The sequence below is a fragment of the Hemibagrus wyckioides genome, linkage group LG05 (genome assembly GCF_019097595.1).
Source record: "Hemibagrus wyckioides isolate EC202008001 linkage group LG05, SWU_Hwy_1.0, whole genome shotgun sequence".
Taxonomy (NCBI): domain Eukaryota; kingdom Metazoa; phylum Chordata; class Actinopteri; order Siluriformes; family Bagridae; genus Hemibagrus; species Hemibagrus wyckioides.
In genome coordinates this window covers 30316759-30330759 of record NC_080714.1, presented here as the reverse complement: position 1 = coordinate 30330759, position 14001 = coordinate 30316759, and the positions used below count along the sequence as shown (strand labels likewise).

Genomic DNA, 14001 nt, shown 5'->3' with positions numbered 1-14001 from the left:
ACACTCATATACACACACACGAGCACACACACACACTCATATACACACACACATGAGCACACACACACTCATATACACACACACATGAGCACACACACACTCATATACACACACATGAGCACACACACACACTCATATACACACACATGAGCACACACACACACTCATATACACACACACAAGCACACACACACACTCATATACACACACACGAGCACACACACTCATACACACACACATGAGCACACACACTCATATACACACACACATGAGCACACACACACACTCATATACACACACATGAGCACACACACACACTCATATACACACACACATGAGCACACACACACACTCATATACACACACACATGAGCACACACACACTCATATACACACACACATGAGCACACACACACACTCATATACACACACACACACATGAGCACACACACACACTCATATACACACACACATGAGCACACACACACACTCATATACACACACATGAGCACACACACACACTCATATACACACACACATGAGCACACACACACACTCATATACACACACACATGAGCACACACACACACTCATATACACACACATGAGCACACACACACACTCATATACACACACACATGAGCACACACACACACTCATATACACACACATGAGCACACACACACACTCATATACACACACACATGAGCACACACACACACTCATATACACACACACATGAGCACACACACACACTCATATACACACACACAAGCACACACACACACTCATATACACACACACATGAGCACACACACACACTCATATACACACACACATGAGCACACACACACACTCATATACACACACACATGAGCACACACACACACTCATATACACACACACATGAGCACACACACACACTCATATACACACACACATGAGCACACACACACTCATATACACACACACATGAGCACACACACTCATATACACACACACATGAGCACACACACTCATATACACACACACATGAGCACACACACACACTCATATACACACACACATGAGCACACACACACACTCATATACACACACACATGAGCACACACACACACTCATATACACACACACATGAGCACACACACACACTCATATACACACACACATGAGCACACACACACTCATATACACACACACATGAGCACACACACACACTCATATACACACACACATGAGCACACACACACACTCATATACACACACATTGTCTCCTCTGAGAGTGTGAGATCAGCAAGGTCAGTACTTTTATTTTTCTTGTTCACTGAAGACATTTGGGTTTGAGATCAACAGACAAATGTGAAAGATCAGAATTTCACTTTTAATTTCAACATTTGCTAAAAGACCTAAACAGCTTAGAACATGGCACCTTTGGTGTGCGAAAGTATTAGCACAGCTAGGGTTAAAACACACTGCGTGCTGTAAATGCATCAACCTGCTTATCCACTGACACCAACCTGCTGAATTCTGCTGCCACCCTCATGAGCTCCATCATCAGTGAAGATTAGTGAGTCTGTTCCTGAAGCAGGCATGAAGCCATAACACCAGCTCGTATGTTCTGGATCAGCCTCTGTGTGTGTGTGTGTGTGTGTGTATGTATGTAGTGTTCAGGTTTAGCCATGACACCACCACCATCACCATGTTCCACAGACCAGATTGTATGTTCTGGATCAGCCTCTGTGTGTGTGTGTGTTTGTATGTGTGTGCGTGCGTGTGTGTGCGTGTGTGTGTGTGTGTGTGTGCATGTTTCTGTCATCAGCTTTTGGTGTTTTCTTTGTTGATCTGTTTGGGTTCCTCAGTTCTCCAGTGGATTCTTTCTTTTCCAGAACATTACAGATCATTGTGGTGGTTATTCCCAGAGATTTTCTTTCGTTTCTCAGCTTCAACATGTCTCAGTTTTTTTCCACAGGTGAAACCCAGGACTCAAACCAAGACATTCAGTCTAACAGGACTGACCTGTGCCAACAAACACCTATCATGTTCCAATATTTCAAAGTTTAAACCAAAGGTTCCAGGTTCTAAGGTGTTTAAAAATGTCTAGATATGAATTTCAGAAAATATCTGAAATATCGTCTCATATTCAGTGTTTGATCTCAAAGCCATGTCTTCAGTTTAAAGCAAAAACAAAAGCACTGGCCATTCTGTTCCAGTACTTCCAGAGGGGACTGTCCACACACACAAATGTTGGTCAGTGTTCAGCTGTCACATTCCTCCCAGAGCTGCTGTTTATTTTTAGCAGGAAGGCGGAGATCCTCTGCTTTATCTTCGTGTCTACATTGTGTCCAGTGAGGAGGAGTGTTGATCCAAGTAATGTTGTAGTGGTCAGTGAGGAGCAGTGATCATCACAGGGACATTACAGTGGTCAGTGAGGAGCAGTGATCATCACAGGGACATTACAGTGGTCAGTGAGGAGCAGTGATCATCACAGGGACATTACAGTGGTCAGTGAGGAGCAGTGATCATCACAGGGACATTACAGTGGTCAGTGAGGAGCAGTGATCATCACAGGGACATTACAGTGGTCAGTGAGGAGCAGTGATCATCACAGGGACATTACAGTGGTCAGTGAGGAGCGGTGATCATCACAACAGCGTGATGGGAAATTATAAATCCAGACCAACGCAGACGTGTACAGGTAAAAAGTATAAACCTGACTGTGAGCTGTTAATGACTTTGTCCAGTATTTGTAACAGTGTCCAGTGTTTAAGTGGAAAATAATTGAATGTATGAATTTTACATAAAGTTTAATCTGTATTTAAGAGTCACATCATCAGTGTTCATAATGTTATAATGTGATTTTATTAATCAATCTGTTTTTCCTGCCTCTGTGTGCGCGTGTGCATGCGTGTGTGTGTGTTTGTTTGTGTGGGTGTGTTCGTGTATGTGTGTGTGTGTGGGTGTGTGTTTGTTTGTGCGCATGTGTTTGTGGGTGTGTGTGCGCGTATGTGTGGGTGTGTGTTTGTTTGTGTGCGTGTGTGTACGTATGTGTGGGTGTGTGTTTGTTTGTGTGCGTGTGTGTACGTATGTGTGGGTGTGTGTTTGTGTGCGTGTGTGCGCGTATGTGTGGGTGTGTGTTTGTGTGCGTGTGTGTACGTGTGTGTGGGTGTGTGTTTGTTTGTGTGCGGGTGTGTACGTGTGTGTGGGTGTGTGTTTGTTTGTGTGCGTGTGTGTACGTGTGCGTGGGTGTGGGTGTGTGTTTGTTTGTGTGCGGGTGTGTGGGTGTGTGTTTGTGTGCGTGTGTGTACGTGTGCGTGGGTGTGGGTGTGTGTTTGTTTGTGTGCGGGTGTGTGGGTGTGTGTTTGTTTGTGTGCGTGTGTGTACGTGTGCGTGGGTGTGGGTGTGTGTTTGTTTGTGTGCGGGTGTGTGGGTGTGTGTTTGTTTGTGTGCGTGTGTGTACGTGTGCGTGGGTGTGGGTGTACAGATGAGTGGAAGAAGAAAGTGAGCGAGTCGTACTCAGTGATTCTGGAAAAGTTGGATGATGATCTGAGGATTAAAGATAAGGAATATTCTGAACTCAAACACGTATTCAGGTGATTCATTCCAGAATCTTCTACAGATTTAACTCTGATCAATTAAACTAAACTCATCACATGATATGAACTTTGAAAACTATAGAAGTTTTTATATTAATTTGCAACACAGAATAATCACCAAATGAACCCCGGGGTTGTTCTTTAACGAGGCAGGATGTAAAGGTTCCAGGTGTGAGTGTGACTGTGCGGTGCTCGAACCCAGACCTCCATGGTGGTGCATGCGCCGGCACGCCATGGAGACAGACCCATACACAGGATTCCAAGAAGCACAGCTTTTATTCACGCAGACAGACAGACATGGGGAAGACTAACCTAATCACGTAGACTAACATAACACTGACTAAACTGAAACAAACAAAACCTTTTACATAAACTAAGACATGACTTTAACCAGGACATAGTACATGAAACACTGAACAATAAACAGCGACCGACAAAGACAGGTACACAAGGATTCCTATTTAAAGGGCTACACATTATGGTTAATTGGGAACAGGTTACACAACATGGTAGGAGAACAATGGGAAAGGATTGGCACAAAATACACACAAAGAAGCAGGCTTCCAAGGTTCACCTGCCAGCACCCTCTCCGGGCCTGGCAGGGAACTGTCCAGCTGTTCCTGACAGTGAGGTGTGTGTGTGTGTGTGTCCAGTTCAGATGAAGCTTTTAACAAAGTGAATCTGAACTACCGTTCCGAGGCCGGACTGTCGCTGCTCCACCTGTGCTGCATCTGCTCAGGTACCCACACACACACACACACACACGCACATGCACACAACACACACACACCTGAACTGTGTACAGTAGCTTCTGGTGTCTGCTGCAGCAAGAATTCCTGTGTGTTTAAAGCGGTCATTGTTATTTATTCAGGGGTTAGGGTCAGGGTCAGTAACACAAAATGAAATAAAAATAAAACCCTGATCTGTCATGATCACATACTACAAGGCTATAACTGATACTCTGTAAATAAATCAGTATCATATGGGCTTCTGTGACCCAGTTCTGCCTTGGTGATGAAACACTATCTGATCCATTTCTGATCTTCTGTCATTGAATCCGATCTTCTCTGATCTAGGAAATAAGAGTCACATTCGCACTCTAATGCTGAAAGGACTGAGAGCCTCTAGACTGAGTCGCAATGGATTTACGGCCCTCCATCTCGCTGCTTATACGGTACACACACACACCACACACACACACACACACACACACACACACACATGGCACAATCTCTCTTTCTCTCTCAGGATAATGCTGAGCTGGTTACAGCTTTGTTGCATGGTGGAGCAGATGTCCAGCAGGTGGGATACGGAGCCCTTACAGCTCTGCACATTGCTACTATAGCAGGACATCATGAGGTGAGCAGAGCCAGAAATTTGCAGTATTTACACACATAGAGACAGCAGTAAACATGGGTAAAGTCAATGTGTGTGTGTGTGTTTGTGTGCGTGTGTTCGTGTGTGTGTGTGAGATTAAAGTCAGTGTGTTGTGTTTAATTTTTAAAGGCAGTGGACATTCTCCTGCAGCACGGCGCTTATGTTAATGTTCAAGACGCTGTGTTCTTCACACCTCTGCACATAGCAGCTTACTATGGCCATGAGCAGGTTCTTGTCTTTTACACACACACACACACACACACACACACACACACACACACACACGCATTAGGTTCTTGGTGCTGATATCAGTCATGTACGTTTCCAAACTGCTGGAACCTTTGGTACTGATGCCTGATGTGAACCCGAGTTCTGAAAACTCAGTGGAGAAAAGAGTCTTAGCTTCTCCGTTATTTTATGAAGATGAGTTTCTTCTTGTTTGCATTGGTGTCTGTAAAATGTGACATGGTAGTGTGATGAAGATAATAATTTTTCTATAACGTCCCCAAGTGACCAACAATCATTTTATTCATTAAAAAACCTACACATGCTTTTTATCCTTTTATAGTTACATTTAATGTTGTGGAACATCGGTGAAATAAGTTAATAATAGCATGGCAGCTACATGAGACTAGCAGCTATAAACAGTGGTTTGCTCACCAGCTGAACTTTAAGAAGAGTTCAGAAGAGAACAATCTCAGCTTGTCATGTTAAGAAGAAACTGCAAAGAAGTACAGTGTTAATAGTGTTAAGTGCTGACACTGGAAACTCCTTCCACACGTTCCGTCTCCTCAGAGAACACTTCACCATATCAACAATTACACGTTTTATTTGTTACATTTTAGTTTGTCTAATTTAGTCTTAGGTTTTGTAAGTTCTGTAAGATGAGTTTTGACCAAACAGATTGATGAATTCAACAGTGCTGTGATGCAATACATAATCTCAAATTAAAGAATAATAAATTTAAATAAAACACTGAATGGTTGTGTGTTCTTCCTGCTGGACGTAAGCAGGTGTGTAAGCTGTTGCTGAAATTCGGAGCAGATGTTAATGTTAGTGGAGAGGTTGGAGATCGTCCACTTCACCTCGCCGCCGCTAAAGGTTTCCTCAACGTCGTCCGTCTGCTGATGGAGGACGGAGGCCAAGTGGATGGTAAAAGACACTATTCACAATGTGTGTGTGTGTGTGTTCCATTGCTAATTATAGATTAGATTAGATTTCCCCTACAGTGTAGAAGTATAATCCCACTCTCAGTGTTTATAATGATTTACAATCCCACTCTCTGTCAGGAGTGCATGGATAGGACCCAAATGCAAGATGCAACAGGGGCAGTGAGGAGTCTTTAATGTATGAACAAATGTCCTGTAATGAACAAATACAGGAATGCAGCCAGTGTTCATTCAAAAAACCCGACACCAAGAAAAGTATGCAGCCACAAAACACAGAAAAATGGGAGAACAGAGCAAACAGCAAACGAGCAGGCTCGGACGGGCTAGAATCTGGATATGTGGAGCGCAGGATGATTGTGCAGGACCCTGGGGAGCTTGAGTCATACCGCCACGGGATTGAGCACCTTGGAGATAGGGAACGGGCCAACAAAGCGTGGAGCGAGCTTCCGGCAGGCGATCTTCAGGGGCAGGTCCCTGATAGACAGCCAGACCAGCTGGCCAACCCGCTAAGGAGGTGCTGGGCAGCGCTTGCGGTTGGCCCACTGAGTATAGCTTCTAGAGGTCTTGAGCAAGTTTGCACGAGCCTTCCTCTAGACGTGTCGACATTGTCTGACCAGGGCCTGGGCGGAGGGAACCGAGACCTCCAGTTCCTGGGTGGAGAACAGCGGCAGTTGATAACCATAAGCGGCTTGGAAGGGTGAGAGGCCAGTAGCAGCTGAGGGTAGGGAGTTGTGGGCATATTCAATCCACACCAAGTTGGCTGACCAGGACACCAGTTCCTCTGCACAGAGGATGCGGAGCCCTACCACCAGTTCTTGATTCAGCCGCTCAGTCTGACCGTTGGACTGTGGGTGAAACTCGGATGAGCTGGAGCTGGCAGAATTCTTTCCAAAAATTGGAGGTAAACTGCGGTCCCTGGTCCGAGATGATGTTGTGCGGAAGGCCATGGAGGCAGAAAACATGCTGGACCATGAGCTGGGCGATCACCTTGGCAGATGGCAGCTTAGGAAGGGCTATGAAGTGGGCCATCTTGGAAAATCGGTCAACCACCGAGAGAATGGCAGTGTGACCGGCTGACGAAGGAAGGCCAGTGACAAAGTCCATAGAGATGTGTGACCAAGGTTGCTGGGGAACAGGGAGAGGACGGAGATAGCCTGCTGGAGGGGTCTTGGAGGACTTATGCTGGGCGCAGGTGGGGCAGGCAGCCATGAAGTCCTGGACATCCTGACTAACCAAGAAACCGCTGTTGAAGTATGGACCGGGTGTGAGAAACGCCAAAACAGGTGAGAACCATGGTACCACTGAAAGACTTGGGAATGGAGGTGATCAGGCACAAACAGCCTATCCCCTGGACAGCCATCAGGAACTGAAAGGCTGGAAAAAGCTTGCTGGACCCTTCGTTCAATGTCAAGGTGGAGGGCTCTGACCACGACGGAGGATGGGAGGATACACTCAGCAACTGGTTCCTCCTCGCTGGGGTTAAACTGACGAGACAGGGTATCTGGTTTCCCGTTCTTGGAGCCCAGGCAGTAAGACAGGGTGAAGTTGAACCGCCCAAAAAAGAGGGCCCAGCGAGCTTGCCTTGGGTTTAGTCTCTTAGCTGTCTGGCGGTATTCCAAATTCTTGTGATCGGTCCATACGAGGAAGGGTAGTTCAACGCCTTCTAGCTAGTGACGCCACTCCTGCAACACCAGCTTGATGGCCAAAAGTTCACGTTCACCGATGGCATAGTTCTGCTCCGAAGGGCAGAGGCATCGTGAGAAGAAGGCACAGGGGTGCAGCTTGTTGTCCTTCAGGCTTCTTTGAGATAGGACAGCCCCTACACCCAGGTTGGAAGCATCCACCTCCACCACAAACTGCCGAGTAGGATCGGGTAGGGTCAGGATGGGAGCTTAGCAAAGACCTGCTTGGCGTCCGGGGACCAGATAAAAGCATGCAGGGTGGATGTGAGCCGGTGAAGAGGTGCGGCAACCGTGCTGTAGCCTTAGATGAACTTCCGATAGAAGTTGGCGAAACCCAGGAATTGTTGGAGCTGCTTCCGGGTATCAGTCCGTGGCCAGTCCCTCACTGCCTCTGTCCGCTCAGGGTCCATCTGTATGCTACCGGCCGAGAGGATGAACCCCAGGAAGGAGGTCCTGGAGACGTGAAACTCACACTTCTCTGCCTTCACGTACAGGCAGTTATGAAGCAAGCACTGGAGCATGGATCGGACATGATGGACGTTCCTCCAGGGAGCGGGAGAAGATGAGAATGTCATCGAGGTAGACGAAGACAAAATGGTTCAGCATGTCTCTGAGCACGTCGTTGACCAGAGCCTGGAACACCGCTGGTGAGTTGGTGAGACTAAACAGCATAACCAGGTATTCATAATGTCCTGTGGGGGTGTTGAAGGCGGTTTTCCACTCATCTCCCTCTCTGATGCGAACAAGGTGGTAGACGTTCCTGTTGGTATGCCAGCTCTTCATCAAGGAACTCAGAATCGGCCCCGGAATCCACGAACACGGCTAACTCATGGACCTGGTCATTGATAGTGATGCTGGTCTTCAGCAGTGGTTTGGAGGAGCCTCCTTCAATGGCAAACCCTGCTTTTTGCTGGGCAGGAGACAGCGATATGCCCGGCTTCCCCACAGTAAAGGCAAAGTCCATTTACTCGATGCCTCTCCTTCTCCGCGGGGGACAGGTGATGACGACTGATCTCCATGGTGTCCGTGGTGGTGACACCGGTGATGAGTGTGTGGCTGGTTGCGGACTGGGGCGCCAGGGGCAGTCCATGGGCGGCGGGCAGAGAGCCCGCGGTAGAAGGCATCATACAGGGCTGTGGCGTTCCACCCACTATCGATGGCAGCGGTGCGGAAATCTACAGCAAACTCCGATGAGGTTCTTGAGGTGGGGCCAGCGAAGGTACAGGCACCACAGAGGCTGGAGGTGCTTGGACCGCTGGGGTGGAAGATGAAGACAACTGGGAGACATGGCGGATCAGCTCTTGGGTGGCTGCGGTCAGGTCCTGGAGCTGGCACTCATGCTCTTGAGAGGTCTGTGACAGGTTAATCAGGAGCTGCTGCATGTTCGCAACGTCTACTGGGTCCATAACTGGCCAGATGATACTGTCAGGAGTGCATGGATAGGACCCAAATGCAAGACACAACAGGGGCAGTGAGGAGTCTTTAATGTAGAGCGGAGGAACAAATACAGGAATGCAGCCAGTTTTCATTCAAAAAACCTGACACCAAGAAAAGTATGCAGCCACAAAACACAGAAAAATGGGAGAACAGAGCAAACAGTTCAGTAGGCAAAATACACAGAAAATGGGCAAAGTTCTTACAGGAAAGTTCCAGACAACAAAATCCGAGCAGGGTAATCCAAAAGCAGAGAGCACGGCAAAGTAATCACAAAGAGAAGTCCTAGGCAAAAATTTGAGCAGGGTAATCCGACAACAGTGAGAATGAACAGTCCAAAAACCGGCTGGGAAAACAGCAAGAGAAAAAAGGCACGCATAAAGGCGGGATGACTTGCAGCGATGCAGAGAGATCATCTGGCAAGGAAGGCACGTAGACAGTGTGTTTATATAGCGCCGAAGGGAGGTGAACTCGGAAGAGCTCCACCCACGATGACTGCGAATGGCGCGAGGTCACGAACCCGGAAGTGACGGGCAAAACGCGACGGGCAAAACGGACGTGCGTGCTGACACTCTCAGTGTTTATAATGATTTATAATCCCACTCTCCGTGTTTATAATGATTTATAATCCCACTCTCAGTGTTTATAATGATTTATAATCCCACTCTCCGTGTTTATAATGATTTATAATCCCACTCTCCATGTTTATAATGATTTATAATCCCACTCTCCGTGTTTATAATGATTTATAATCCCACTCTCCGTGTTTATAATGATTTATAATCCCACTCTCAGTGTTTATAATGATTTATAATCCCACTCTCAGTGTTTAAAATTATTTATAATCCCACTCTCAGTGTTTATAATGATTTATAATCCCACTCTCTAGTGTTTATAATGATTTATAATCCCACTCTAAGTGTTTATAATGATTTATAATCCCACTCTCAGTGTTTATAATGATTTATAATCCCACTCTCCGTGTTTATAATGATTTATAATCCCACTCTCAGTGTTTATAATGATTTATAATCCCACTCTCCGTGTTTATAATGATTTATAATCCCACTCTCCGTGTTTATAATGATTTATAATCCCACTCTCCATGTTTATAATGATTTATAATCCCACTCTCCGTGTTTATAATGATTTATAATCCCACTCTCCGTGTTTATAATGATTTATAATCCCACTCTCAGTGTTTATAATGATTTATAATCCCACTCTCAGTGTTTAAAATTATTTATAATCCCACTCTCAGTGTTTATAATGATTTATAATCCCACTCTCTAGTGTTTATAATGATTTATAATCCCACTCTAAGTGTTTATAATGATTTATAATCCCACTCTCAGTGTTTATAATGATTTATAATCCCACTCTCCGTGTTTATAATGATTTATAATCCCACTCTCCGTGTTTATAATGATTTATAATCCCACTCTCCGTGTTTATAATGATTTATAATCCCACTCTCCGTGTTTATAATGATTTATAATCCCACTCTCCGTGTTTATAATGATTTATAATCCCACTCTCAGTGTTTATAATGATTTATAATCCCACTCTCAGTGTTTATGATGATTTATAATCCCACTCTCTGGTGTTTTTCCTTGCCAAACTCTCTTTGTGAAAATACACATGTTTATCTAATGGTAGATAAATAAAACTGCTGAATAAATTGAAGGTGTGTATAATCACTGGGATGATGGATTACAGGGAGAGGAGTGTTTAATTAAAAATAAGCTTCTGTAGAAAAAAAAGACCAGGTCAGTCTTCAGGTCAGTGTTGTTTTTTCTCTCTGTAGTGAATACGCAGGATAATGAGGATCATGTGCCCCTGCATTTCTGTGCACGATTTGGACACCATGAGGTTGTGCGTTTCCTTCTGCAGGGAAACTTTAACGCCCAGCCTCATTCCATCAACATTTATGGAGACACACCGCTGCATCTGTGAGTCTGAAGCATAAAATATTTAATGCTTGTTGTGCTGTGGTTGCCGTAGGTTACAGGTTTGTAATGTTCTCGAGGGCTTCATAATAATAATAATTACACTCCAAAATCTCTAGATAACTTCTCCATAATCTATAATTATGGATCGGTTTTTCACCAAAGCTGAAAAATAATTCAGTTATTTAACTGTAGATGAAGTTGAGCTCATTTTGGGCTGAGAGTTTTCAGGAAAAATAAAATGTTTATTAAATAAAAAGAGTGAAGTCTCTAATCTTCACTCCTTCTGTCAGGAGGATATCTGTATATATAATCCACATTTATATCTTTACTTGATGTTTTATAGAATCTTTATAAAACATTTTTATTGATTTAAAAGTGTATGTAGCCCTGCATTCATATTATTCCAATGTTATATTATAAAAATATTATTTACAATATCTTTAATGTTAATCTTTAAGAGGGTCAGTGTCCGTGTTTTTACTGCAGTTCTCTGATCAGTACACGCTGCAGCTTTAACTGCTGTGTGTTTCCTCAAACCAGGGGAATGTGTAGAGGTGTGTGAGTGTGTGTGTGTTTCAGAGCTGCTGGAGTAGCAGTGTAGATTTGTACTTTATACACAGGGCATGTTATAACGGGAAGTTTGAGGTGGTGAAGGAGTTGGTGCAGCTCACAGGAACAGAAAGTCTGTCCAAAGAGAACATCTTCAGTGAGACGGCACTCCACAGGCAAGAACATTTCAGTACAAACCTGCTGGTGAAGAAGCTGGAGCTTACAGCTGATGGTCCATCTCTGATCTCTGCTCTCTGTGTAGTGCCTGTACATATGGTAAAGACATAGACATGGTCAAGTTCCTGATTAACCAGAATGCAGTCAGCGTTAATCACCAGGGCCGAGATGGACACACGGGTGACTACATTACACTTATACACACTGTCCAGTTTATATCCCGCTAACTGCTTTTCAGTTCCATCTTCCTCTAAAGTCTTCTTCGCTCCTTTTTGGTTAAATCCCAATGAGTAAGTGTTAGTGTGCAAGTGTAAGAGTGTTAGTGTAAGAATGTATGAGTCTGAAGGCCAGATGTTGAGTGAACACACACCTGATATTCCTGGCCCTTCACTCTGACAGGTTTACACAGCGCCTGTTTCCATGGACACATTCGCCTTGTTCAGTTCTTACTGGACAGTGGAGCTGACATGAACCTGGTGGCGAGTGACCCGAGTCGCTCCAGTGGTGAGAAAGATGAGCAGACGTGTCTGATGTGGGCCTATGAGAAAGGTCTAGTGTACTTCACACAAGAGACTAGTGCACTTCAGGAAGGGAATAAGTGTATAACGTTAGTGTCTTTGCTCTGTGTTTAGGTCATGACGCCATCGTCACACTGCTGAAACACTACAAACGTCCTCTCGAAGATTCACCCTGTAATGAATACTCTCAGCCAGGAGGGGGTGTGACACACACACACACACACACACACACATGTACACACACACATATATATACATACATATATATATACATACATATATACACTATATTGCCAAAAGTATTCGCTCACCCATCCAAATAATCAGAATCAGGTGTTCCAATCACTTCCATGGCCACAGGTGTATAAAATCAAGCACCTAGGCATGCACACTGTTTTTACAAACATTTGTGAAAGAATGGGTCGCTCTCAGGAGCTCAGTGAATTCCAGCGTGGAACTGTGATAGGATGCCACCTGTGCAACAAATCCAGTCGTGAAATTTCCTCGCTCCTAAATATTCCACAGTCAACTGTCAGCTGTATTATAAGAACGTGGAAGTGTTTGGGAACGACAGCAACTCGGCCACGAAGTGGTAGGCCACGTAAACTGACGGAGCGGGGTCAGCGGATGCTGAGGCGCATAGTGCGAAGAGGTCGCCAACTTTCTGCAGAGTCAATCGCTACAGACCTCCAGTCAAGGCAGGTGAGAGAATACTTTTGGCAATATAGTGTATATACATATATATACACATATACACTATATTGCCAAAAGTATTTGCTCACCTGCCTTGACTCGCATATGAACTTAAGTGACATCCCATTCCTAATCCATAGGGTTCAATATGACGTTGGTCCACCCTTTGCAGCTATAACAGCTTCAACTCTTCTGGGAAGGCTGTCCACAAGGTTTAGGAGTGTGTTTATGGGAATTTTTGACCATTCTTCCAGAAGCGCATTTGTGAGGTCACACACTGATGTTGGATGAGAAGGCCTGGCTCTCAGTCTCCGCTCTAATTCATCCCAAAGGTGTTCTATCGGGTTGAGGTCAGGACTCTGTGCAGGCCAGTCAAGTTCATCCACACCAGACTCTGTCATCCATGTCTTTATGGACCTTGCTTTGGTCACTGGTGCACAGTCATGTTGGAAGAGGAAGGGGCCAGCTCCAAACTGTTCCCACAAAGTTGGGAGCATGGAATTGTCCAAAATGTCTTGGTATGCTGAAGCATTCAGAGTTCCTTTCACTGGAACTAAGGGGCCAAGCCCAGCTCCTGAAAAACAACCCCACACCATAATCCCCCCTCCACCAAACTTTACACTTGGCACAATGCAGTCAGACAAGTACCGTTCTCCTGGCAACCGCCGAACCCAGACTCGTCCATCAGATTGCCAGATGGAGAAACGCGATTCGTCACTCCAGAGAACGCGTCTCCACTGCTCTAGAGTCCAGTGGCGGCGTGCTTTACACCACTGCATCCGCTTTGCATTGCACTTGGTGATGTATGGCTTGGATGCAGCTGCTCCGCCATGGAAACCCATTCCATGAAGCTCTCT

The 14001-nt window shown here is 45.2% G+C and overlaps 1 protein-coding gene across 1 annotated transcript in view; it reads left to right on the top strand.

The window, feature by feature from the left end:
* The first annotated feature begins 1712 nt into the window (after positions 1-1712).
* Positions 1713-14001, top strand: part of tnni3k (TNNI3 interacting kinase) — a 38681-nt gene continuing 26392 nt past the window's right edge. The window contains exons 1-12 of the mRNA XM_058390515.1: positions 1713-2695; positions 3482-3590; positions 4247-4332; positions 4670-4767; positions 4842-4952; positions 5100-5198; positions 5984-6122; positions 11063-11207; positions 11828-11932; positions 12019-12113; positions 12333-12482; positions 12566-12652. Of these exons, the coding sequence (XP_058246498.1) occupies positions 2656-2695; positions 3482-3590; positions 4247-4332; positions 4670-4767; positions 4842-4952; positions 5100-5198; positions 5984-6122; positions 11063-11207; positions 11828-11932; positions 12019-12113; positions 12333-12482; positions 12566-12652 (1264 nt within the window). The 5' untranslated portion in view covers positions 1713-2655. The remainder of the gene's footprint in view (positions 2696-3481; positions 3591-4246; positions 4333-4669; positions 4768-4841; positions 4953-5099; positions 5199-5983; positions 6123-11062; positions 11208-11827; positions 11933-12018; positions 12114-12332; positions 12483-12565; positions 12653-14001) is intronic.